Source organism: Copadichromis virginalis, linkage group LG20, assembly GCF_057382275.1.
Source record: "Copadichromis virginalis isolate Kocher_CV1m ecotype Utaka linkage group LG20, C_Virginalis_male_GT1.1, whole genome shotgun sequence".
NCBI lineage: Eukaryota > Metazoa > Chordata > Actinopteri > Cichliformes > Cichlidae > Copadichromis > Copadichromis virginalis.
The window spans coordinates 26,203,233-26,230,718 of NC_140637.1; the positions used below are offsets into that span (position 1 = coordinate 26,203,233).

At 40.0% G+C, this 27,486-nt stretch overlaps 1 protein-coding gene across 2 annotated transcripts; it reads left to right on the forward strand.

The window, feature by feature from the left end:
• The first annotated feature begins 8,796 nt into the window (after positions 1-8,796).
• rcc2 (regulator of chromosome condensation 2) lies at positions 8,797-26,309 on the forward strand. 2 transcript variants are annotated; one of them, XM_085445034.1, is made up of 13 exons: positions 8,797-8,977; positions 10,018-10,239; positions 10,638-10,731; positions 16,058-16,201; positions 16,276-16,407; positions 16,657-16,745; positions 18,942-19,056; positions 19,709-19,875; positions 19,995-20,175; positions 20,880-20,985; positions 22,069-22,141; positions 23,782-23,859; positions 24,599-26,309. In XM_085445034.1, exons 2-13 carry the CDS (start codon positions 10,039-10,041, stop codon positions 24,701-24,703), a joined length of 1,485 nt encoding a protein of 494 aa, XP_085301160.1. In that variant the 5' UTR covers positions 8,797-8,977; positions 10,018-10,038; the 3' UTR covers positions 24,704-26,309. The 2 variants fall into 2 exon arrangements, with proteins under 2 accessions (XP_085301160.1, XP_085301161.1); XM_085445035.1 differs by lacking the exon at positions 8,797-8,977 and adding an exon at positions 9,539-9,820.
• The last annotated feature ends 1,177 nt before the right edge of the window (positions 26,310-27,486 follow it).

Below are 27,486 nucleotides of genomic sequence, written 5' to 3' on the forward strand. Positions count from 1 at the left end.
CTTGAGCCACCCTTTTTCTCTTGATGTTTTGAAAATTGGGAATAGGTGCAGCGACGTGCAAACAGACATGGAAATATAGTACACAACACAAAAAAAAGAGTCTGTGCAAATCTAACAAGCTCTAAAGTCAAAACTTGATATGGTCCTGGGCTTTGGTCCAGTTTTGAGGGGTTTTTGTTACTGAAGTCTTGTTATTTGATGTTCTGTTTGTTTGTTTGTTTGTTTGTTTTAGATTTTTAAACTCCTTTATATCGTGACTCCTCTTTTTTAGTTCTTGCTTATTTACATTTGTATTCTGGTTGGTTTATTTTAGTGTAGTTATTTTTAGCTTTCTCTGTGGATAAGGTGCTTGACACTGTGTTGATTTTCTGAAGCCCCAACATTTAGAAACACTCCCCTGGAGTCTTCCCTGGCACTGCCCCTAAACCCACAGCCCCATCCTTCTCCTGCAGCTGAGCCACAGACCACACCACGTCACACACATTTAGTCTTTTTTATTTAAATTGGGGATATTGCTTTACATCAGTTCTAGTGAACTATGTAATGGGATCTCCTGAAGCAGTGCCCCTGCACTCCATTCCTGCAAAGAGTGTGGCGAAGGTGCTCTTTCATGTAATTACCCAAGTCGGCATCCCAAAAAAGATACTGTCTGACCAGGGCATTCATGTCTCCCACACTAAAAGAACTGTATGAATTACTGGGCATTAAAGATGTTTGCATCAGCATCTATCACCCTCAGATTGACAGGCTGGTCGAGCAGCTGAATAAGATTTCAAAGTCCATGATTACGAGGATGAGCACAACTGGGATTGCTGGTTAGACCCTCGGTTGTTTGCATTTGGGTAGGTTCCCCCTTGATCTACTGTTTTGCAGGAAGACACAGGGTGTGTTGACCCTAATTATTAAAAACTGGGAGGAAGGCCCAAGCCCAGCTAAGAGCAAAATTCAATAGGTCCTGGACGGGAGAGCAAAACTACACACATTGTTATCACAAGATAATTTGCAACACATGGACAACAGAGGGTCTAGGATCAGGCAATACTGCTTCCTTCTTTGAGCTCAAAGGTACACAGCAAATTCAAAAGTGTTAAATTTTTTGGTGTTAATAGTCTCCTTGCAAAAGTAGAGTTAATTTTACTCTAAGCAGAGTCACATTCTTTTAATGTAACTCTGAGGTGTAAAATGATAGTAGTTAAAATCGAGTGTTAAAAATGAGTGTTTCTATGTCAAATCTGGAGGTGTTACAATGGAAACATTAACTCTTGACCTCTTAACTCTGAACTCCTAGAGGGGCTATGACACCAACAGAGTAAATTCACAGACTCCGCCCCCAGCACGGCTCCAATCGAAGCTGAAGTGAAGCCGTTTCAGAACATTTTGCTCTACATATTTGAGTTGTTTGCCATGCTTGGTAAGTCATTTTTTCAAAGATTGTTTCAATTATTATTATGAGCTTTTACTTCTGTGGCTCTTTGGAGTTGAGACAAAGCTGTGTGAAAGGCATTAGCCATGTTGCTCGCTGATAGCATAATATTCTGTTTTAGCTAGCTGAAAGGTATTGTTTGCGGGCAAATACCACAGCCTTGAAAAAAGCTTGCATGTGAATTTTCAGTCAAACTTTTGGTCAAATACACCTAAAACAATGTCTAGAATGTGAAATGTTGGTATAATGGTGCTACTTGAAGCCTGAAAACGATCGCCCATAAAAAAAAAAAAACAAAATAAAAAAAAAAAACGAGCAAACAGCAGTAGCAGGCGTCCTGACTGGGTTCTACGTTAGCATAGATCCCTCCAGAGTTTTGTGCACACGGTTTAGGTAAAAATGAAAAAGGTTGAGGTTTTACATTTAGTTCAGTATTACCTGTTGCCTGTGTCTTTGTCTTTTGGGAAAATACTTTACACAAGTAATGGCTCAAAGAGGATTCCTTTTTTTTTTTTTTTTTTTTTACTGTGCTGCAATTGATTACTGGATTATTTGTGCCATTAATTACTGTCAACTAATTTTTATTCAATCTCCGCACAGGATATGCTTGTGAAGATGGAATATGGGGGAGAGCAGAAGTGCGTTGAAGTTCCACAAAGGGATGAATGAAGGACATGCATATTGTATTGAAGAAATAAGTGATGAGAATGCTGTTATTTGCATTTACCATGTCAGACCTTTTGATAAACAAAATTCTAATGAAAGTGAGAACATGTATACTGTTACATCTTTCAGAAAATGAAGGGCCTAAATCTTTACTCAGTCAAAATGTGAAATACATAACAATAAAAAATATGTTTAGAAAATTATCTAGGTAGATAGGTAAATAATTCCCCCTCTTTTTTATGTTATACATTCAAATGATATTAAGGCTTAATATTGGAAATGATGGCAGCTTTTATTGATGGGTGTCAGACAGGCCTTATGGAGGCATTATGTCTGTCTACTGGATGTTTTGTGCTGATTTAGACATCATATCATGCGTTGTGCAACACAGCCTTTGAGGCACGTCGGTCATCATGCACCTCTCAATTTTTGTAACATGGTGCGTTGTGCTGTGGCCACCGCAGCTGGCATGAAAACACAAGTGTCCTGTTGGTTTTTGTTACCATTTCAATTATACAACACAGGCTCCAGTGCAGAAGCTTAGCTGTTGGAACAGCTGGAAAACTTGAGTTTGTGGAAAACATTTTGCAACAAAACAAAGTCTTGCTTTCTGGTTTTGTCTTTTTTGCTTGTGTAGAAAAGGTTTAGTAAAGTTTATTTATTAAGCACTTTTCACAGACAAGTGGTCATAAAGCACTGTACACAAAAGACTACAAAAATGATTAATTAACTAAATAAAGACAGTAAAATAAGCATGTTGTTTTAAGTAAATATTAATTCAATATAACATTCTCAACAGCAAGCCTTTTGTTTTAGCTGCTTTTTAAAAGAATCCACAGAGTCAACTAAATGTTGTTGTGGTGGTGACGGTTCCACAGACACGGTGCCACAGACTGAAAGGCATCGTCCCCCTGAGTCGTGTACGGGAACAACTAACAAGTCAACGAGCGAGCAGCACTGTATTATGCAAGAAGCTGAGACGCTTATGTGGAGATACTGTCTGAGTGGCGACACCTATCGCTCAGGAGAGTACTGCAGCAGCTGCCTGCAGCTTAACATGAGACTGTGAGATGAGGCTTTGACAGTGAGTGAAATGATTATTGCTGCAGGTGTTCTGGGGCTTTACTCATTGAAGTAACTGTAATTGACTTTGTATCAGAGTTTGATGTTGGTGGAATTTAGCTGATTATTTACCAATATGGTAAAACTTTAGTTGTTTAGTTCACTTACTAAATACTCAACCGTGTTCCTTAAAAAGTAAATTTTCTTAGAGTTAGTGGAGGAAATAAAAAGAAATACTAGACTTCAAATTTAACTAGTGGATACATATTTGCTTATGTTAGAATTTATTTTCATCTTTAAGGCTTATAACCCCCAGTATTGTATATTGTATAATTTCCACACACATTTCTGTTTTATCCTTTACTGCCCACAGATATGTAGAATAGTTTTGGATTTACAGCCTCTGATACCAGCAATAGCAAAGACTCAGGTAACATCCCAGAAAGACGATAAATCCCCCTGACACTTAGTAGCATACACTATTTGTACCGAAGACTTTATCCTTAGCGTGGACCAGTTTTTGGCATGTTTTGGGGTTTGAAAGCCCCAAAGGTTTGTAAGAAATTACAGGCTAGTCCCAACGTCAGCAACAGGATCAGCACCGATTCAAGTGAGTCTGCTCTTGGAACTGTCTTCATTTCATATATTTGACATACAAGGGCCAGTAGCTACTAACGGGCAGAAACATGGATGTGCCATGGGTTCCCCAGTTTTACCTACTGACACCAATTTGTATATAGAGGAAGTGAAAAAGAGCGCTCTGTTATCCTAGCCTGGAACACCACCAAGTCATCAGTTCAGGTATGTGGATATATTGAAAAGAAAATGCAGATGGCATAAACAATAGTAAAAATCCACAGGAATTCAGATTTTTAACAATGGCAAAGACTTTTGGTCAAAATTAAATCTCAAGAGGTGCCACAATTCACTGATCACATTAACCTGGTTAAAAAACAAATCAAGTTTACCAACGGGGACATGCTAGACTTTGATAGTGAGATTTTCATTAGTAATAGGGGACAATTAAAAGTTGATTTGTACCTTAAACCAGCGTTAAAATGTGCCCAACCCTCAGCACAGAGTAACATATGCTTTTACGTGCCAGGAGAAATGCATGATCTATCATTCGGGAAAGCAAACAACATGAGCCTAAACAAATGTCACAAAACAGACGAACAAGAAGACAGAACGCCATTTATGTAAAACGGGAAAGAGCATTTCTGAACAGAGGACAATGCTGTGATTGCAGCTGCATCAGTACACTCAAGTAATATCCCAGTTCATTCAAAGTGCTTTATACAGCATGCCTCATTCACCCACTCACACCATTTAATACAAGCACTTTTGTATTAAGTACAAGCACTTTTTTGCTTAAAAGCTTTCTGTCTAACATTCACAAACAATGGGGGAGGCGATCGAAGCCCTTTGGGTGTCTACCCTCCCTCTTTTGATTAAAAACTGGGAGCTTGAGTAGCTTTGCAGGCCTGGTCCTACCAGCCACACCCGTTAAGGACAGCTGACCTCTAGATCTGTGTACCTGGTAACTGACTGGGTTGAATTTAATGGCTTGGACCAAGCCCCAAGGGTCTGTTACTTTTAAACTGCTGGAGTGAGAGCTGTTCATATTAATGTAGATTAATTCTCAAGTTTTTATCTTTACTGCTTCACAAAGGAAATGTCAACAATTTACACTTTAATTGCGGAGTATTTTATTAAAGGAGTTTAGCAGGTGCAGAGCAAAAGCAGAATCAAATAAAAAATAATCAAAACCTGAAATTATACTTACCTAATTAACCTACTCTGAGATATTCTACCCTCTACATTGATGGGGAGGAGGTAGAAAGGTTAGAAAGCTTTAAGTTCCTCAGAGTCCACATCTCGGCAACCTTACCTCGTCCACAAACATTTCCCACCAGGTAGGGAAAGCACAACAAAGGCTGTACTTTCTCAGGAAGCTGCGTCCGGCCCAATTGCCCCGGAGACTGCTAGTAAACTTCTACCGCTCCACCATCGAGAGCCTGACTTACTGCTGCACCGCGGAAGACAAGAGGAAACTGCAGCGGGTGGTGAGGGCAGCAGAGCGGGCAACTGGCACCTCACTAACCCCCCTCAGAGACATTTATACTGGCAGACTTCAGCAGAAAGCCAGCATCATCATCATCAAGGACCCCTCGCACCCTGGACACTCACTTTCCCCCTTCCCTCTGGTAAATGCTACAAGTCCATCATCTCAAAGACAAACAGACTCAATAGAAGTTTTTACCCACAGGCTATCAAACATGCCCTACCTCCACCCTGATTGGAGGATAACTGCACTGCCAACACTCATGGACATTACACCTTATTTATAGACCGTATTTTTATTTTTACTATATTGCAACCAACATTCCTACATTTTTAAACTGTAATTATTATAGTAGCAACAGCACCCCCACCCCACTCGATGTGCAACAGCAGCATCCCCCTCCCCACACACACACACTCAATGTATCCGTATGTATGCAGATGTATATATAACTTGTACATATCTTTCTTGTGTTAATGTAAATTTGTCGGTGTTACTGTGTAAATACTTACGCTATTGTGTAAGTATTACATTAAACCCTAAACTCATGGAACAATGCCAAACTGCCTTTCATTGTTCTTGTAACAGTGACAATAAAGACCTATTCTATGCTATAATGCTTACTGTGTGCTGATCCTTGTGAGTAAGAAGGTTAGAGAGAACGAGTGTGCGATGGCCACCAGCGCCCCTCTCTTTTCTGTGTAGGGATAACCAATAGAAGAGAAGTCAAGTCCAAAGGCGAACAATGGATTTATAAATACTGTGGAGTTTATACTCCAGCATGACAAAAATGAGCAGAGAAAAAAGCCAAAAAAAACAAAACTAATTTTAGGTTTCACAGTTTGGACAGTGGTTGAAACTGTGACCATGTGACATCCGATCATGTTGTTGACATCTGTGATGGACCGAGTTGAAAAAACAGGAGGAGTCCCAGGAATTATTAGAAAAATATAGTTTCCATTTACTTAACCCCCAAAAATTATATTTCAAGGTTCTTTATTTGTCACATGCATAGTTATACAAGTATAACACACAGTGAAATGTAGCCTGACACGCTCCTTGACATGTGCAACAATTGTGTGGACGTACGTACGTACTACGTGCAGTAGTAGCAGCAAGCAGGTGAATTCTGTACATTAATATGAATAGACATCTGACTATTTTACAGGATAGACAATATAAACATGTTTAAAATTAAAGGAATTTGAAATGTACATTGTTCCTTGGTTTAGTGTCTGGAAGAGTCCTGTCTCAGTCAATTATAGATGATGTGAGAGGGCGGGTGTGTGTGTTTAGGGCACGGATGGCTTGGGGATAGAAGCTCCTCTTGAGTCTCTCTGTCCTTGCCCGGATGATGCGGAACCTTCTACCAGATTGCAGAAGTTGGAACAGTTTGTTGCCAGGATGGGACGGGTCCTTCAGTATCTGCGCTGCTCTAGTCCGGCATCTCCTGGTGTAGGTGTCCTGAAGCGGGGGGAGAGCAATCCTGCAGCAGCGTTCTGCTGTACGGATCACTCTCTGGAGAGCTTTTTGGTCCTTCACACAGCTGTTCCCAAACCACGATGTCATGTTCTGTGTGAGGATGCTCTCCACAGCGCCTGTATAGAAAATCCTGAGGATCTTTGGAGAGACCCTGAACTTCCACAGTTGTCGTAGGTGATACAGGCGCTGCCTAGCCTTTTTGGTCTGGACCTGAATGTGGGCAGCCCATGTCAGGTCTATTTACAAGAGTAATAAATGTTGAGCTCATAAAAGAGGTCAAAGTAACAAAACTGAACTCAGGCAAAGACTGCACACTTAACAACCCAAATGACTGCTACCAACAAACATAACTGACCTAAACATGAAATGACATACAAGGGTATATATAATGGCTGATCACACCATTGTGACACATGAGGGGTAACAAACAAAACAAAATCATAAATCACAAACGATGCAGTACAATCTAGTTTGTTAATAAACTAAACCCTAAAGAAGAAAATCAAAACCCCATTAAACCCTAAACTCAAATATTTAATTAAATACAAATACTTTGTTTTCAAAGTAAAGAAAACACACATTCCCCCCTCAGCAGGAAGTGGTGGTGTGGTCCAATTATCGTCCTTTTTAATGGTTTCAAACCCTGGCTGCCATCTTTTGTCCAGCAACTCCCAGGGATGATGGCAGGTAAGAAATAAAAAGAAAAAGGTTAGTCAGAAAGCAAAGAAATGAAGTAGTATGAATACATAAGTAAACTAAATGTGCGCGCTTACAAATAGAACAAATGTATCCAAACCAATCAATAAAGTTATTGGCAACTAAAATGTATTACTATGTTCAAATGAAAACTGAATATACAAAAGTTACCGACTTTAGAGTGTGGCCACGGGTTTGGCCATCACAACATCTAACGATGTCTGAAGCTTCGCTGTTTCAGAAAGAGTGTTGGTGTGAATTATGTCCTGCAGGTTTTAGATGTGTCCTTGATCCAACACAGCTGATTGAAATGGCTAAATGACCTCCTCAACATGTCTTGAAGTTCTCCAGAGGCCTGATGATGAACTAATCATTTGATTCAGGTGTGTTGACTCAGGGTGAGATCTAAAACCTGCAGGGACACCGGCCCTCGAGGCTTGCTGTGCAACACTTCTATCACCCTTCTATCTTCAGTTTCATGTCAAAGGGTTTTGCTCCAAAGCTAGAGAGCTTATTGCCAAAAAACACCCGAGTCAAGCATATGGAAAAAATATTATTTCTTAATAAAATAAATAGTTACCATCACAGCAGTATTCATAAACACAATCACTCATGTCTACACACATTAATCAAAAACAAATTAGATGAATGAATGAACCACAGTGAAAAATAAGATAAAATAAAACAGATTAAGGTGTTTTTATTTATATTCTAGGCAGTGATTATTCCCATGCTGGGACTGTTGTAGGAACAGCCAACAGGTGCAGGAAGACAAACTGCCATGGCTGCTATTGTCAGGGTTGTGCTGTGTGGCGAGCAGAGGTAGGACCCAAGAAGTAGGTGATGTTCAAAGTTGCAGGAGGCCCTTTGGGAAATATACTTTTCTACACATTATTTATTTTGTAACATGAGCAGAGAACCTTTAGAGATGTACAGCTCTGGGTGTATTTTGCACACTGTCTTTGACTGTTGCAGGTGGTGAGAGCTTTCAGGAAGCTAAAACAGATTAAAATCTATTTTTATTTCCACCAGGTCTCAGGACAGAGACAAATTTCATGTTGCAATACTTTGTTTGAAAAAAACATATCAGAGGATTATTTAATTTATATAGAAGAGAATAGCCCTTTATTGTTATTGTACATGTACAGCAAAATTATAGGTGCTTCACACAAACTGTGCATTAAGTAAATATATATATATATATATATATTTATTTCTAAACAGTAGTAAAGGTATATTTTATTCGTTTTTAGTATAAGGTACCAACCATTAGCAAACATTAACATTAAAAATCTCATCAAGCTTGCACAGAGTCATAAAATGTAATTATCCAAGCAGAATATTGATGTCTGCACAGTGTTATATTTTTGGGCTCGCATGGTTTGCAATATGAACGAGGTGGGGGCCACAGTGCTGTTTTTCTTCACGGGGCCCCATATCACCCGGCGGCACCCCTGTGTGTATCGGCTTCCTGTATGAATACGAAAAACAGACCACGTGGTGTAAAAGCAGACTGCAGCTTCTTTTGTTCAAATCAATCAAACCAGAGACGGACAGAGAGCCGCTGAATCAGGAAATCGCCGGTATGATTTATTTTTAGTTGTCTAAAATTAATAATGATATTTCCCGAAATCACACAGATTGTACCTGGGCTTATTAAAAAATATTTCCAGCCAAGAAAACGTGGATAAAGTTTTATGTTGTATCATCGTTTTATAGAGTGTTTGTGTTTATGTCTTTATTTAGGATGTGTGTTAGCATACAGTAGAGAGGTAACGTTAGCTTAATGAAACCTATCAAGTCGTCTATTTTTCCCATTTTATGTGATATTATTTTACGGTGGGTTCGAGAGTGTTGGTGTTTTCGTACAATATACAAACTTTGCGCAGCTTGTTTGTGTAGCGGCTAACTATTTAACTTCGTACGCCGTGTGTTAGCACATCAGCTAGCTTGGTACCCGACCATTATGTGAACAAAGAGCGACAGAGGTTAGCCGCTCAGCCTAATGAGGCTAGCAGCTAGCTCGCAAACTTAAACCGGTGCACTGTTATAGTTTGCTGGGTTTTTGTGTGTGTGCATAACAAGCTAGGTGGTTGTTTTTGTTTGTGTATTTCCCCCGACGCCAATGTCGAATAGCCGAGTATTAGACAGCCACTAAGAATGTAATTTAAGAAAACCGGAGAGATTTTATTAGCTTGTACGTAACAATAGAGATGAATTAGGGCTTCTTGAATGTGGCAAACTTATATAACGGCACACATATAGTGCTGGCAGCATCAACTCAAGCGTGTGAACTTGTAGCCAGTGAAGTTCGCCAATTCGCCAAAGTTTACGTTAACAAAAGACCGATTTGAAGCATTTAGTTATTTTTAATAACGTCCATTCCGCCATAACCAGCCCACGAGTTTAATGAGTTGAAGTTTTTGGTAATTAACTCCTGCACAGGGTTTTTCATTCACATCTTATTGTGTTGTGCTGTACTTCAAATAAGTGTTTCTGTAATTTAACACGTTAGTAGTTTTATTCAACAAGCCTTCGTTTGGTCTTTTCCACAGCCTTTGTTTCTTTGACAATTAAGTTTCCATGTGGTCTGAATAACACTGTGGTTTCTTCTTTTCCACAGAAAACAGCTTGAGTTTGAAAGATGCCACGCAAGAAGGTGACAGATGTCTCAGGGAATGGTGGGATGAAAAGGAAGCGAGCCAGCGGGAAAAGGAGAGAGAGGGATTTCAGCAGTGATGACGAGTTTGACTTTGAGCAGGAAAACAACAAGAAATCCGGCAAACCCACCACCAAGTCTGGTCTCCAACCGGTCACTGTGGCAGACGACGTGAAAGAGAAAATAGTGCGTTTGATCAAACATAGACTGACTGGTTTTTGAAAGTTAAAGTGTTCTGTGTTACAAACATTTCTCAGTTATTACCTGATAATGACCGTCAGTCAAACCGTTCGCCTTTCTTTGTTGTTTTTCATCAGCATGTGTGTTTATGCTTTTCCCTTCTCATAGTACAGCCTGACCTGTAATATGAAATTTAATCAGAATTTTTTCATTGTTTTTCTTGTTTAAAAAGAAATATTTGCTGTATGAAAAGTTTGTGTTAAAGCTGTCCCTGTTTGGTTATTGCTAAATAATAATACAAAATAAAACCTACTTTTCCCTTTGACCCAGGAAATAGATTAGATTTATTTTTTTGTTTATTCATTGTTTGTTTGTTTTTTATAGTTATTGTCCTCTTTTTGCAGAAACTCGAGTGCCCAAAGGTAAAGGGCCAACTGCTCATCTTTGGGGCAACCAACTGGGATTTGATTGGAAGAAAGGAGGTTCCCAAACAGCAAGGTAAACACCATTCAAATGGCTATCCTATAATGTACCTGTGTCGCAGGATAGTCTAGTTTTTGTATGTTGGCATGGCCACGTGTATCCTGTTTTCTTAGGGAGTATGACTCATCTAGTCATTTTTAATATTTTGGTGATGATGGCGTGATTAAGAAGCTTCCTGAGGTCCTTGTACAGAGAGTGCACACTGTAGTCCTGAGCCTGTTAGAGAAACTATTTTTATCAAGAAAAGGCTTCAGTGCATAATCAAAGCTACAAAATGTTATTTTTACCTTTCTATTCTATCAAACAGTTTGTCTGTTGTTTGATACAAACACACCTTTCATGAGCTTCCATGGTGCTGGTAGTTGTGAGGTCAACCTATGCTGCGCTTTAGGTCAAGGGTCACCGACCTTTTGTTAAACTGAGAGTTACTTGAAGCATACAGAGTAGTACAAGGTGCTACTTGTATGATATCTTGAATAACAAAGTTTAGCTGTTCCCCTTTAGTGCTAATATTTCTATCTGAGAGCGGGTGACCTGATCACAGTAGTGTCGAGGATTCCCCAGAATTAATATTTGCAATTATTTGGGGAATGCAGATTTAAATACACAACATTGTTTATTTGTGCGAATCTTCTGTATCAACATTTGAAAGTCTGTTTCCACTTGTGATATTTTTGTAAATATTTTGACAGTTTTGTATGAATGAACACATTTGTAGCATTTTGTCTAAAATAATTTTCTTTAAGAAACCATTAACTGTCACAACTTCAAATCATGTAACATTTTTTTTATTTGAACTGATCACATTTTTGTACAATATTTGAGTTTAACAGAACTACAGCGTCTTTTACTGAAAACGTCTTTGTAAATATCTGTTAGTGGGAAGCCTGGTTTCCCACTTACAGATATGCTGTACACCAGTGAACTGTAATCTGGGCTATAATTACAATATAAACAACACTGCACTTCTGAGTGAGTCTTGAGATGTGTGGAGGTCATTTTGTTAGGATTTTAATCTTGTTCAGCATCCAAGTTGAACTTAGCTGTTCAGCAGTGCATGTCGTGTACACTTACATGAAATGATTTCAGATGACTAACACACACATGGCTCAAGTCGATCAAAGTCACTAAACTTGTTCTCAAACTCTTGCCCGAGTCTGTTTAAGACTTGAGCGTACTTGTCTGCAGCTTCGTCCAAAGCCCCAGATGCAGAAGCATTGTTATTCAGCACTGACTGCACAGAGGGAAAGTGCAGGGATTTTTTTCTTCCTCTGTAAATGTACAGAGAGAATTTTCATCGTAGCTTTAAATGCATTTCCAGTGAGATGTCTTCATTTTGGGTTTGCATTAACTCATTGAATTCAAAAGTGACAAAAACACTGCCAAACTCGCCCCCGCCTGCACTATCGGATCTTTGTGTTTTGTAACAGGTTACCATATTCAGCTAAAAGTTCCAGATGCTAATTATGATCTCTATGATGGGAGTTGTCATATTGCATGTATCACCTGCTGCTGAATGGTGCGGGGGTAATGTAGAAATGTTGGGAAATCTGTGTAATTTTTACATTGCACAATGACGCCTGTTCCATTTGTAGTTACGTCAACAGCTTTTTCACTGGTATCTTCTTTTTTTTTTCCCTCCATGAAGAATCTCTTCACCATATTGTAGATATCAAGTCCATGTGTTGTTGTCTTCAGGGGCACTAGGGGCATATCCTGGGCAGAGAAATCATTGAACATCATCTAGACCAGGGGTGCCCAATCCCGGTCCTCGAGAGCTACCGTCCTGCAGCTTTTAGATGCATCCTTGTTCCCACACACCTGAATCAAATGAATGGCTTGTTATCAGGCCTTTGCCAAACATGATGGCATGCTGAAGAGATCAAACCATTTGATTCAGCTGTGTTGGAGTAGGGATGCATCTAAAAGCTGCAGGATAGTAGCTCTCGAGGACCGGGATTGGGCACCCCTGATCTAGACAAATGTTATCAGCTGTGATATACTGCTGCAGACTTGTTGCACTGGAAGCTGAACCCCTAGCACTTAACTAGATTCCAGGTACTCGTCAAATTTAGCCCCTAGTTGGACATCTGAGAGTGTGGAGACAACATCAGGACATGTTGAAAGCTTTAAGCCTGTAACATTGGAGCAGTTTGAGTCACATTGATTGTATCTTTCATTACAACCAGTTAAAAGTACTAATTACTCATTGAAAATGATTCCTCAAAAATCTTGAGCCGTCTTATTTCTATTTTATACTTTGCTTAATATTGTAAACAATAATCCTCCAAGCTTTCAGAGATCTTCAAGAACTAATGTCCATAAGAAATAAGAACATAATCAAGCAAAGACTCAACACAGGATCTAAAAGATGCATCTGGCCTGTCAGTTGATCCGTCTACTGTATGCCAAGCCTCATCAGAAGTAGATGTGTGGCTGTCAAGAAGCCATTCTTTACCCTCTAGAGTCAACTTTTCCTGAATCCTGTCGTCACCTTTGTTCAAGACAGAAATGGCAAAAATTTGATTTACTAAGGAAAGCTCTCACAAGCTTCCTCAAAATTCAGTGACAGCAGGTCTTAAGGAGTGACAAATGCAAATTTACAATATCTGGTATCTATGTAGGAGGTCGAGAGAGATGCAGCAGTGTGTGGTGTTATCTTCATAGAGGAGAGCAAAGAACAAAGACGTATCAAATATTCATTTCAAGCTCATTAGAACTGCACAGACTTTGTGCTTCCTGTATTTTCATTTATTTGCAAAATTTTCAATAAATGACTGCAACAGTTTCCCAAACAACATAAAAAGAAATTGGCTCCAAGAAAAAGCACTCTCTGTGCATGTGAGTGCTTTTGTTTACTGTGTGGATGCTCTTGTCTTTACCTGACTGCTGTTCTCATTATGGTGCAGAACTGATGCAGGGGCATACAGACCCAGACAAAATCAATAAGTTGTTGATTAGTTTACATCTGCAGTAGAGAAGTCAGTTGATGATGCAGCCTGTTCACTATGAACTGGCCGTACACATCACAGTCTGTGTGATCCTGGGGTTAAAAAAATCATTGCAGCCAAAGAGTCTGAAATAGGTTCATTCATGCTGACATCTGGACCGCAAATGAGTGAATGGGCTTGTTTATTTAACCAGCTGATGATGGTGTTAACTACATGAAGTGAGTATTTATATTCCAATCTATTTGGTTATGTCAAATCCAGAATTTACAAACATATTTTTTTGCAAAGGAAGTATAAATGGGAAAAAAAAATTAAAGTGTAAGTTTTGTTTAGGAAATAAAAGCTCGTGTGACACTGGGAGTACTTGTATGTGTGCACTGTTTCAAGCCAGATGGAAAAGATATCAGTCTTAAACGGCTCTAACAGCGCAGAGATGATGCAAATGAATATCATCATTGTGAACTTACTGTAAAATATATAAAGCATTTGACATCTGCAACAATAACATGCAACAAATACATAGATGTAACAGTAGTATAATCCAGAATACACCATGTTTCATGTAACTGGATGTTTAAGTGTTGTCGAAGGTTTAACTACCTGTTTACTTTTTGCTTGTAGGACCTGAGCACGACTGAAAACATCCCATTTTAATGACAGAATTATTTAAATATTACCTGAAAACGGGTAACTATTTTTAAACTATCAGTCTTTGATAAAGGCACAACAGCGTGTCTATTCTGCTCTCCATCTCTCAGCTGGCTGCCTCCTCTCACTGCTGTCCTGGTGTATCAGCAGGAGTGGGAAGCTGTTGCTCTCCCTGAAAGACACCACAGCTCAGCTGCAGCAGTGGATTTCTCAGTCTTTCCTGACTCTGGCCACTTGCAGTTTTCAAAGGAAACTAGATGTATGATAAGTTGGTTTTTTGAGGTGGTTGTCACGGATTTTTGAATAGTGCATCCTTAAAAATGCACGCCATAATGCGCCACACTTTCCAGGTGCATTTTATTAGTTTTTCGTCACTCCTAGAGTCTGTTTACACACCGGAGAAGAGCAGAGAGGTGGAGCTGATAACATCGGGAGGTCGGGCTGACCGGCGGCACTGTTCCTGTAATCGCCATTAAAACCTTTTACTGGGAAAAGCTAGCAAAGTCCTCATCAAACCACCTGATCAACAAACGCTGACCTGAAGAAAAGTAAACTTTGTCTCCACCGCTGTTTGTTTTACACAGTGAAAAATCCTCCGTTAAAGTCAGCAGATGAACTGTTAACTTAGCATGTTTATATTACACAGCTCACTGAAGGCCAAGCAGGGGTGAGTCTAAAGGGGGCCGTGGGCAGTGTCAGACCACATCCACTTGAAATATTTTTTGAATAAAATAAAATTGAAATAATATAAAATATTGTGTTAATGAAATTGCATTTATTTAAAAATATAACATTTTTTCCACAGACCAATAAAAATGTTAAGCTTTGACTGCACTTGACATTATTTATATATTTTTGCATTTAACAAAAATATTTTCTTTAGAAAGTATATTTTTGACTTGGCACATAAATACAGTCAACGCTGTTTTTTTTGACAATGTTTTTTGTGCAGTTAAACTATTAAAGTTCTCCAAGCCAACCGTGCAGCTTAGTTATTACAAAGAAGTATTGTTACAAGAAATGATCAAACACAAACGTTCTTTTTTGTGCTCCGTTTATAGAAATGTCAGCATTCTTAAAGAATGCAGTGTTTATGAACAGAATAAGGTACAGAGGGAGCGTTGTGCCCAGTGTTGCCAACTTAGCGACTTTGTCGCTATATTTAGCGAGTTTTCAGACCCCTTAGCGACTTTTTTTCTTAAAAAAAGTCACTAAAAAAAGATGTGAAAGTGTATATCGCTTTTACTCTCAACAAGCAGCGGGTGCTGTAACGCAGTCAGTTCTTCTTTTACTCTTATGCTGTTTTGTGGATCACAAGGTTTAAAACTACTTATAAACACACACACACACAAAGTAACTCCACCAGAGTGCCTATTTCGGGTCACTTTTGCCGGTCCAAGGACAAAGGAGCAGGGTTGGAATTGTGACATTAAAAAAAACAATTGCTAAAAGAAATTTAATTTGTAGTTCTAAATAAACTCTAAATGCATTTAGGACGTTTTTTACTCACTTTATGTCTCTTCCACGATGTTATTTCTCTCTCCAACAACATAGGTTACAATTAGATTAGCGTGACCAATTATGCAAATTAGGCAATGACGTCATTTAGCGACTTCTAGCAACTTTTAGGACAGCCAATAGCGATTTTCCTTAATGAGGAGTTGGCAACACTGGTTGTGCCAGTGTTGTGCATTTGTGTGTGTGGGGGGTCTTGACACGGGTTCTGTGTGTGTGTTTCTTAGCTGCTTTCCGCAACCTGGGCCAAAATCTCTGGGGCCCTCATCGTTATGGCTGCCTAAATGACGTCCAGGTTAGTTGCGTGGTGTCCGGCCCCTGTGCTGCTCACAGTCTCTTCATAACCACAGAGGGCAAGCTGTGGAGCTGGGGTAAGTAACATGCACAGTGGTTGTCTGTGTTGGTTGTGTTATCAGACACTGAGCTTGTCTTCCTGCTTCCTTAGGTCGTAATGACAAAGGTCAGCTGGGTCATGGAGACACCAAGCGCCTGGAAGCTCCCAAGTTAATCGAGGCCCTGGCAGAGCATGTTATTGTTTCTGTAGCCTGTGGACGCAATCACACCCTGGCACTCACAGGTAGGCTTAACTGGGGACTGTGTGGGTTTTCCTTGCACAACAGCAGCTGTTTTCAGTGGTTGTGCAGAACAGCCACAAGATCATGTAATACAGCCGCTTGTTGAAATAAAACACCAGTGTATTCTGGGATTGGATTACGCATTATTGGTTTGATTGCACAGGTCATCGAAGGATGTTTCCAAACTGAAATCCAGTCGGTAATGGCTCTGTGCTTTTAACATGTTTGCTGATGGTACTCTGTCTCCTCAGAGGATGGCGCTGTGTATTCATTTGGAGAGAACAAGCTGGGCCAGCTTGGTCAGGGCAACCAGACTGATGCAGTCCTCACCCCAGCACTGGTAAGCCAGGGTGTAACTCGTACTTTTCCTTCCTTTATCAGATGATAAAGTGTGGTGGTGTAGGTGTCACTGCTGTCCAAGTCTCGTCAGTCACAGGAAATGAATACAGTTAATCTGCTATTCCATAGCTTTTATGGTTTCAAAATAACAAAAACAAACTCAAAACAATTATATAAAATTATCAAACAAAAACAAAATTGTTAATTAATGGGACAGCAGTGCAGTGGCTTCATAGTTTACCTTAGAATCCTTTGGTTGTCAGCAATTCCTCTGCTACACAGCAAACAATGACTGTGGATCGTTAATTCTGCTAACTTTATTTTCCAAATTGTAAACAAATATGGTTTAAAACGGCGCTTACGGCGCTGCCGCGATGTAACTCAGTTTAAAGCTGTAACCTGAACAGTCCATCAAAGTGACCACAGCAGGACACCTCCTTCCTTTGTGCTCTGCCTCCAACATTCAGAAATCAGTTGATTTGTGCATACAGGATTTAGAGCGCAGAGAGCTACCCACAGACTGTGAAACTGCAACAGTGCACCAAGGAGACATACTCACGTAGACAGTGGCTTCTTTGTGCATGTGGCTGCTAAGTTCACATGCAGGTTATTGAATTTACATGCAAGGAATTTAATTGATCCTGTGAAATGAAATTATTTGTCTGGATTATAGTTTTCTTGTGCACAACTTACTCTATAGTGGTCTCGCTCTTCTAAGTCTTTGTGAGTAAATGATTAATTATTTAATCAAGTTATTGATTTACTCTGCCTGCTAGAAACCTGGTTACAGCAGTGAGGTGGTTAATTTAAATGAATCAACACCGCTGCCTCCTCTTGTCAGAATCCTCAAACAGGAGTGGCTTTCTGTTGCATCCATCAGAGCATGAATGTGTGTGAATGTTAAAGAGAAAGCACTTCTGCATTGAAACAGTGCTTGTGTGAAGAGGTGTGAATGAGGCATCGTATAAAGAACTTTGAGCGCTCCTGCAGAGTAGAAAAGTGATACATAAGAACAAAACATTTACATGTTTTAAAAGCGAACTTATTTCTTAAATCCAGCATCAGAAACAGTGTTGTATAAATGTAGCAAATTGTTGCCTGAAGGCACGTATATTGTAAGGTAAACACTCTACAATAATACAGAGAAAACCCCAATAATCATATGATTAATTACTCCTTTGATTAATTAATGCATTGGTCTTAAATTATGATCGATGTGTATCAAATTCATTTTACATCACGGGCCACATACCACTTTGATCTTAAGTGGAGCGGTGAAGCAGGCCCTTTCAAAGTAAAGAATGTGATGCGGTCAAAAAAATTTGGGTGCACCCAACTTTTATGCTGATGCACCTAAGAAAAAAAGTTAGTCTCGAGCTCTGTATAATGTATGGCAAACTGCTGTACCTGTAATAAAAAAACAAACATGCAGCACCTGGAATGAGCTGAGAAACAGGGTCCCAGGACCTTTGATTAGTCAGCCGCATTGGTAAACTTCAGAGAGCTTACCATTGCGGCTGACCTGTCCAATCTTCTAACCAGGGTCTCCTAACATTATGTTGGTGAGGCTGTGGTGCCCAAACACCCTGTCAGGTTGAGCGTGAGATTTCTTTTAAACGACTGCTGAAAACACATTTATAGGTTAGCGTTCCCTTAATCTTTTCCTCTTTATTTTGGGCTGTAGTTTACATCTAAGTGTGTATGTTGGAATGAATGTTTTACCCCATGTGGTTGGTCTGTATGTCTGAACATGTATACTTTTAATGTGTCTTTTATTCAAACTGTGAAGCACAAATTCAGTTAAAATGTGATACACAATTAAAGTTATTGTTACTCGTGCTGAGCCATATCACTTCCTCTCAGACTGCCTGCTAGGCTATTTAAAAGTAGAGTGGGAGAGAGAGCCTTCAGGTTTCAGGTCCCTCTTCTGTTGAACCAGTCAGTCAAGAGACGGATATACTCGTGGCTTTTAAGATAAGCTTAAAGCATCATTTTTAATAAAGCTGGTTGGGGCTGGATCGGATTACCCTGAAACCTCCCTTAGTTTTGCTGTGATGGGGTTAGGCTGCTGGGGTTGTCTGATTGTTGTGGTTTTCGCTCCATTATTTTAGGGTGCCACCATACAGTATTAAGCACTTAGAGGCAACTGTGGGGATTTGGCGCTTTATAAATAAAACTGAATTGTGTTTCTCTCTAGATTTCCTACAATGGGCAGCCCCTGGTGAAGGTGGCTTGTGGTGCTGAATTCAGCATGGTGGTGGACTGCAAAGGAAACCTGTACTCGTTCGGCTGCCCAGAGTATGGACAGCTGGGTAAGCTCTCAGCACATTGTTTTCATGTTTTAACATTGTTTACAGTTTAAAACTGCTTAAGGCTGCAGAAGATTGTTTGCAATGACACCAGTTTTCACGCCTCAGCGATTTAGGAGTTTTAAATTGTTACCATAGGTGCATCTACTAAAACTTAGAGCAGTTTTAATTTCAGCGATCTCAACCTCAGGGTCAAGTTTTCCAAAAATGTTGTGTATGTGTTAACTCGAGATTTTGAAATTGATACCATAGGTGCATCTGTTTGGGTTGGTAAATAAAGTGTTTTCATATGTTAACAAACTACACACTTATCAAGATGAAATGACATTTTATATCGAGCCCATTACAGTTCACCATCACTGACGTGTTTGACAAAACCTTTCTTGCTGATTTATTCTAGAAAACTGTAGTTAAATGCACGCAAATGATTTTCATCATGGTGAATTTCCCAGGTTAGACTTGGGCTGACAGCATGGACATCCAAGTTTGTGAATGTGATAACTTGAGAATGAGGTGGCATAGAATTCTGAAATTCATACCACGGGATATGTATCATGTAGACACAGTAGTGTAGTTTGTGCACTGGAAAGCACTGATGTGTTGGGAACGATAAACTCCATTAGTTTTTTATTGTTCTGCATCTCTGTCACTGCAGGCCACAACAGTGATGGAAAGTTCATAGCTCGTGCCCAGCGCATAGAGTTCGACTGTGAGCTCATCCCTCGTCGTGTCGCGATCTTCATTGAGAAGTCCAAGGATGGCCAGATCATGCCTGTGCCTAACGTGGTTGTGAGAGACGTGGCCTGCGGGGCTAATCACACGGTGAGAGGATTCCCAGAAGTCTTATCAGGAGCAAATCAAATTAGATGGCCAGTGATTGATTGATTGATTTTTTTAATTTTGCAAAAGGGTTTACAAACTGCTGCTGTTTGTGTTTTCAGCTGGTGCTGGACTCTCAGAAGCGCGTGTTCACCTGGGGCTTTGGCGGCTATGGGCGCCTCGGTCACACCGAGCAGAAGGATGAGATGGTTCCCCGGCTGGTCAAGCTGTTTGACTTTCCTGGCCGTGGTGCCAGTCAGATCTATGCAGGCTACCAATGTTCGTTTGCTGTCAGCGAGATGGGTATGTCACATTGCAACAAGATCTCTAAACAGTCTCGCTCAAGTAGGTTGCACGAACGTTGATACTGTTAGTTTTCACAGATTCTTGTTTAACTTGGATGTTCAGGAAAGTGAAGTCATATGGCACGCAGAATTGCCCACCAGTCCATTCCATCAACAGTTTAGACAAACTGAATTTTAGAAACAAGTCTCATGGAGTTAAAATGTAACTTTGTAGCTGCACAGTAAATTTGTTTGAAGGAAATTAGGAGCATAAAAGAGGCGCCTATCAGTCTGCTCATACTTTAGACTTGTGTTATAGTCATTTGCATAAGATTACACTGGCAGAACGAAGAATTAAATCAATTAAATATAAACCAGTTCTTCAATATAAAGAGGATGGACTCCCTCAGACGTCACTGAAGCAGAAGCCTAGCAGATGATGACGTGTATGCCATTCAGACCCTAGTGGACAAAAACTGTACCATGGCTATTTCCTGCTACAAAAAGCCATTACAAGCTGCGATTATTATTTTCCATTTTTAATGAATTCAAATTGTTGAAACCATAAAGAAGTAATCGTGAAAAAGAAAGGCTTTAACTTTCTGTCTTCTAAAGAACAGAAAACTTTTTTTTTTCTTTGCAAGGTTGTTTACAGAAACTACAATTTTAATGAGAGGTGTGAGAGGAGCACACGTATAAATCTGTACATGTTGTATTTTACAGGTGGGCTGTTTTTCTGGGGGGTGACCAATACTTCTAGAGAGTCAACCATGTACCCCAAAGCTGTGCAGGATCTTTGTGGCTGGAAGATCCGCAGCCTGGCATGTGGGTGAGTGCTGTCGTCACTTGTTTCGTTTTTTTCTTTTGGTTTTTATTACCCTTCAGCCATAAAAGCCTGATTGAGTATTGTGGGGACCCCACCAGGTGGGTGGACAGCGTGGACGGTTTGTTGATGTGATAACTCAAGAACAAGCTCACGTAGATTCATACCATAGATGTATCTACTAGAAACCTCAGATAAGTTTAAACCTCCACCTCAAGATCACAAGGCACGTTTTCTGAAAATATTGTGAATGTGATAAGTCAGGAAGGAAGTCGCCTAGGATTTTTTTATATTGATGCCATAGGTGTAGCTGAGGGGTACCACTCACAGCCGGCAGTATTTTTTGGTTTTGGGATTATCTTGCCCTAATTGGACAGTTCCTCAGGGTCAGTTCTCTCACGCTTTGATTTATAGACTGACCTTTGAAGGTTCACTGTGCGCACACACACACACACACACACACACACACAGATATATTATCATATGCATATTAGAGTCAGTTTAACCTGTATAGCTCCAAATCAAAACAACAGTTGACCCTACAATAATACAGAGAAAACGCTCACATGACCTCCTTTGAGCAAGCGCTTTGGCAACAGTGGGAAGGTAAAACTTCCTTTTGAAAGGAAGAAACCTCTGGCAGAACAAGGTTCAGGGATAACTGATTAAATGAAGAGTGGTGTAAAAACACAGTGAATGAAAAAAGAGAGTGAAGAAAAAACACGTCACACTCCTCATGGGAAGCCTTCAGCAGCATAGACCTGTTGCATTAAACGTAGAGAGGGTGTCTGACTCCAGACTGAGAACTGGTTCCACAGAAGAGGCACCAGGAAGCTGAAGGAAACCCAAATAAGCCTGCAGTCTGAAAGCCAAATGCTCTTTTGGGGTGATATGGTACTATGAGGTCTTTAAGATAAGATGGGTCGTTATTCAGCACCCTATGTGTAATATGTATGTATAGTACTTTACAATACAATTAATGTAAGTAAAGCACTTTTAATAGTGTTTTACATACACTTTTGGGACTATTTGTTGTTTTCTTATCTACATCCGTAGCTCTGACTCTGTTTGCATGTTTGTATCGATCAGGAAGAGCAGCATCATCATTGCTGCAGATGAGAGTACAATCAGCTGGGGACCCTCGCCCACATTTGGAGAGCTGGTAAGAGTCATTATGAGACATCACATGTCCAGTGTTAACAGCTTTGTAGGCCATCGTCTACATAATCTGTCGTTATTTTTGTTTTTAAACCTGAACAAAAAACATACAGAACAATAGTTCTGTTTGGTTAAAATAGTAACATTTAGTTAAAATAAAATTAAAATTTAGTTAGTGAAAATATCAATATTTTGTGAGACAAAATAAAACGATTGAAATTACACAGATGCTCTTTTGTGCTAATAACATAAAATCTGTGAAATAAAAAATGTGATGCCCTCAAATTACAGAAACAAAAGTCTAGATACTGAGTGTAAAAACTACTGACCGAGAACAGTCACAGGTGCCACAGCTGGTTTAACGTTTCCGCTGGTGTGTGGGGAGACGTTGGCGTGCAGAGTGTAAAACAGTCTTAATTCTGCAGTGGATGATTCAGCTGGTGGAATAAATTCATGCCACTGCTCCGTTTGCAGCAATAGTTTTACAGCATGTTTTGGAAATTACCACATTTTGTTTGACATCCTCCTTAAAATCCAAGCAACGAGCGAGTCTCATTCATTGCTCGCCTGAAACTCGCACTGACAGTATTTAAACACGCATGCTCAGAGCAGTGCGCCAGGTAGCAAGTTTTCCAGTTGGGAGGGGGGATTTATGATAAACATCAAGATGAACAGAATCAACTTACAGGGTATACACAAACTACAGACATAGTTGGAAAAATGTAACCAATAAAAGAAATTTGAAAGAAATTAAGAGCTACCTTTTAAATGTGAAATTGATCTTTTCCAGTTAAAGAAATCTGGTCTTTGAGCCACAAAAACTTGGGGAAGTCAAAAGTGAACTCCAGAGAAGGCGGATATATCTTCCTAACAGAGAACGACTTGTAATCTACAGGGGAACAAGTGGAACCCCCAAAAATAGCAATGAAAAGCTCCGCATTTACCCGTGTCCCTAAAACCTTAGACATGATCATGAAATAGTCAGTCTGACATTTGTTCATTTTACACCAGGAGTGGAAACATGTGGCTCAGGTTACAAGAAGAGGCATTGCATCTTTCACATTGGTCAGTTATTTTGGAATCAGTTTTGACAGTCCAGACTGAAATGGACTTGTTAAACTGTAAGAGTTGCAACTTGGCGCAGCTTGCACTTCATTGTATACTAAGAACAATTTTATCCCACCGCCTGATTCCAACCTTGTGCATTTTTGTTTTTGACTGCAGTATGAGTATCCAGGGCCATCAGTGTGTTGTATAGTTTGTGAAGGCGAAAAACCAGAAGACCATCCGATGGCTGTTCAGTAGGCAGCGAGGGAAAACAGGGGAAAAGGATGCAAAACAACTTAGTACTTAAATTATTTTAATATAACTTAAAATAAGTGGGACACAGGAAAATTAAAGTTGGAGGATGAATTGGAAAACGATCATAAGACTCCACAGTCTTGTTACATTGAAACTTTGTAGTGTGCTTTAGTGTTGCTACAGTCTTGTCAAAATCTCTTTGACATTCACATGAAGATGAATTTGACCAGTGACTTGCTTCCAAATTCGAACAATGTTTATGCAAGTGAAATATTGTGATATTGGCTGTTTTGTTGTAAGATAGGAGATGAACATTGATCACATCTGTCATTGATCTTGCAGGGATACGGAGACACCAAACCCAAATCCTCCACCACCGCCCAGGAGGTAAAGACCTTGGATGGCATCTACATTGAGCAGGTAAATGGACAAGGTGGTAACTATTTGAAGTAGAGTCATTAAGATGCATACTGTTACAATCGCTGATCAATCGTTGATCAATCGTTGATCAAATTAAGCAGTGCCAAAGTTTCACATAATTAGAATGTGTGAATGATCCGATCCAAATCTGATGCATAGTTTCAGACAGTCTTGGATTTGATTGGTCAGCCACCAATCAGACGGTTGCAGAGTCGATCCCAGACTCCCAAAAACTTGAGTGTGTGTGTGTGTGTGTGTGTGTGTGTGTGTGTGTGTGTGTGTGTGTGTGAGAGTTATAAGTGCTTACGGGTAGATAAACTGTATAATGTGTGTGAGCTTGGATTGAATAAAAGCAAAACTTTGAATAAGCATTATATCAGCCCTAGTTTGCTTGTACTCCACTTCAGTAGTGATGTCCTTAAACCTGTAGACTAATTGCTACACATTGTAGCAATTAATAATAACAATAGCAACTAATAGTTGCTGTAGGCTCTTTGCCTTACAATGTACAGTTCCTTGAGGCATCTGTTGTGATGTGGTGGTATATTAAAAAAAAAAAGTCAGCTAAATTAAATTGAAAAAGCATACGACAAAAGTGCCTGTGAGACTTGGTGAACGAGGCAGGTTGTACAAAGCGCTTTGAGGACTCGGGTAGATTTAAAATATAAGAACCTGTCTATTTACCACGAAGCAGGGAAATGTCCTTCTCTTTCAAATAACGTGCGTGTTGTTTCTCCAGGTGGTGATGGGCTACTCTCACTCTCTGGTCATTGCTAGACAGGATACTGAGCAGGAACAGGAGAAACTTAAAAAGCTGCCTGAGTACAACCCCCGAACAATCTGAAGGGCCCACCAGCAGTGACACCTCAACCCATTTCACAGAGCAGAGGAACAACCATGTGATCAGCAGGAATACCTGACCTGTTCAGTCGCTACTAGTCACGGCATCGTGCTAGTGGGATGGTTGAGTTGAGGGGAGAGGTGTTCACGAGTCTGAAGGTTATCCACACATCTCGACTCCCAACAGACTCCACAACAATTTGGACACTCAAATCAGAGAAGATGGGACTGGAGACTGACAGATGCTCTGGATGGTCCAGCTCTCACAATGAATGGTCAAGATATCTTTACTTCCCAATGAGCCTGCAACGGTTTGTTCTAAGCACATCTCGTCCAGCAAAGTTGTGCTTCCCAAAAAACCCATTCCAGTTTCTTTTCTCATTCATGTCGGGTCTCTTAATTCTGTTTGTTTGTTTCAGTATTGATAGTTGTGACATTTACAGGTGCTACTCCAGGAGCCCTCGGTCTTTTCCTACTGGGGGCATTTTAAAGACCAACACTCCATACCTGTGCCTTTTTCTACATGTATGTTCAGGTTATGGAATTCTTGTTTATTTGGTTCCGAGGATCAGCTGATCCATCTTGTCTGTGGCAGTGTGACCGAGTGTATGCGACTGCTGCAGATTATAATCAGGATTTGGAACATACACTGTGTCTCATTTTGAATACTTCCAGTAATACACTTCCATATAGTGCACTTAAGTACTTTGTTGCAGACTGCATTAAGGTCGACAGGATAGTGTTTACCCAGATTAAACACAGTTGGTTGTATACTCTCCACTGACTGAAGTTGTCTTGATGTTTGGCAGCCATCTTGGTAATGCCTCTGGGCAGCTATTCTGAAGCTTCTTTTGATTGAATTGAAGGTTTGACTTTAGTGTTCACCAGGACCAAACTGCATGCATAGAATCGTAAGTCAAATCTGATTAAAACACTTTTGGAGACTGCCCCAGAATGAGGTTTAAAAAGCTTTTTTTCCTTTGCAAATTATACTTGGAGTATCCACGTGCAGTTTTACAACACCACAGCTTTATTAACAACTGCCAAAAGTCTGAAAAATGCCAAGCTTATTGTTGTTATGGATATACAGGAAACTAAGAAAAGATGATCTGGTGCAACAACACGGATGGCTCGTATGCATCCTGGTCCAGCTGTTGAGTATACCATTCAGGTACTCTGTTTACTCTATGCAGTCGCACTTGTCATTGTGAGCACACTTATGCATTAAATAGTAAGTGTATGGAAGAATATTACCTGAGACACAGCAGCCATGTTCTGTGCACTTCATGTTGATGTTACATTCCTTGTTTCTTCAATGTTTGCATCAATGATGCGCGCCTCAGTCCTTCCAAGACCACAGAGTCTCTTAGCTCTTTTTTTTCTCTTGTTTATTTCATTAAGTTTAACTTTTACAGCGCTCTAAGCAATTTCACAAACAGGTCTGAACCTTCAAAACCACCAATGCACTGTCTAAACTCGTTCAACGTGATAAGGTGCAGTGCGTTCTTTTTAATGGTGAAATTTCTCTGGGTTATGTTTTTGTTTGGTTTGTTTCTTGCTTCTTTTTTTTATTTCATTGAAATGGTTGAATAAAGATTCCTGTAAATGAATTTGTCTGTGCAGTCAAACCTCTACTCAGGTCAGATTGAACAAAACGATTCAGCCATCCATCCACCTCAGAGGTGGGGAGGTTGTTCAGTTTTATTTGTACAGTACCAAACAACAGTTGCCTCGTGGTGCTTCATTGTAAGGTTAAGACCATCGGAAAATACAGAGAAAATCCAAACAATCTGCTGTCCTCTATGAGCCAGCACTTTGGTGACAGTGGGAAAGAAAACTCCCTTTTAACATGAAGTCTACAGCAGAACCAGGCTCAGAGGGGCGCTCATGACCAGGAAGACCGGACAACACTGTAGTGGAAGAAAACCAGAGAGAAATAATGACTGATTTAATGCGGAGTAGTGTAGAAACAGAGAGGGGGGTTCCTCACATCAAAGGAAGCCCCCCAGCAGTGTAACTAAGGGAGGATTCAGGGTCACCTGATCCAGCACTTGCATAGTTTTAAGCCTAATCCAAAAGGTAGAGGGGGAATCTTGTTTTCCAAATCCAAACTGGGAGCTGGTTCCACAGAAGAGGGGCCTGAAAACTGAAGGCTGTGCCTCCATTCTACTTTTAAATACTCTAGGAACAAGTAAATTAACAGCCTACAACGTCTTTATGATGAGCCTGATTTTTCAAGACCTTGTATGAGATGAGAAATTTGATTCTGGATTCAACAGGGAGCTAATGAAGAGACGTCAGTGCAGGTGAAATATGCTGCAGCATTTTGGATTAACTGAAGGTTTTTCAGGCAGTTTTTAGGACTTCCTGATAATAATGAATTACAGTAGTCCAGCCTGGAAGTAATAAATGCATGAACTACTTTTTCAGCGTCACTCTGAGACAGGATATTTCTAATTTTAGAGATGTTGCACGAATGGAAGAAAGCAGTCTTACATATTTGTTTAATATGTGCATTGAAGGACATGTCCTGGTCAAGGTTCCTCACAGTGTTACTGGAGGCCAAGGTAATGCCATCCAGAGTAAGAATCTGGTTAGAAAAAACATTTTAAAGATCTTTAGGGTCCATGTTTGCCTTAAAATGGTGGCTGTCTGAGTGGTGTCCAAAAATGTGGGCTTCATAGATCATTTGGAAATTTTCTGGGGAAAACATGGTCTTTCTAAGAGACACAGAATCCATCCCAGTTTGGATGGAGCAGCTCTAATTTCTAGAAACCTGGACAAACT

Excerpts from the sequence above, each read along its gene's own strand:
- rcc2 (XM_085445034.1), top strand. The coding sequence starts at position 10,039 with ATGCCACGCAAGAAGGTGACAGATGTCTCAGGGAATGGTGGGATGAAA. Across the intron at positions 10,240-10,637 it reads ACGACGTGAAAGAGAAAATA|AAACTCGAGTGCCCAAAGGT; the intron begins GTGCGTTTGATC and ends CTCTTTTTGCAG. Across the intron at positions 20,176-20,879 it reads GTTTGCTGTCAGCGAGATGG|GTGGGCTGTTTTTCTGGGGG; the intron begins GTATGTCACATT and ends TGTATTTTACAG.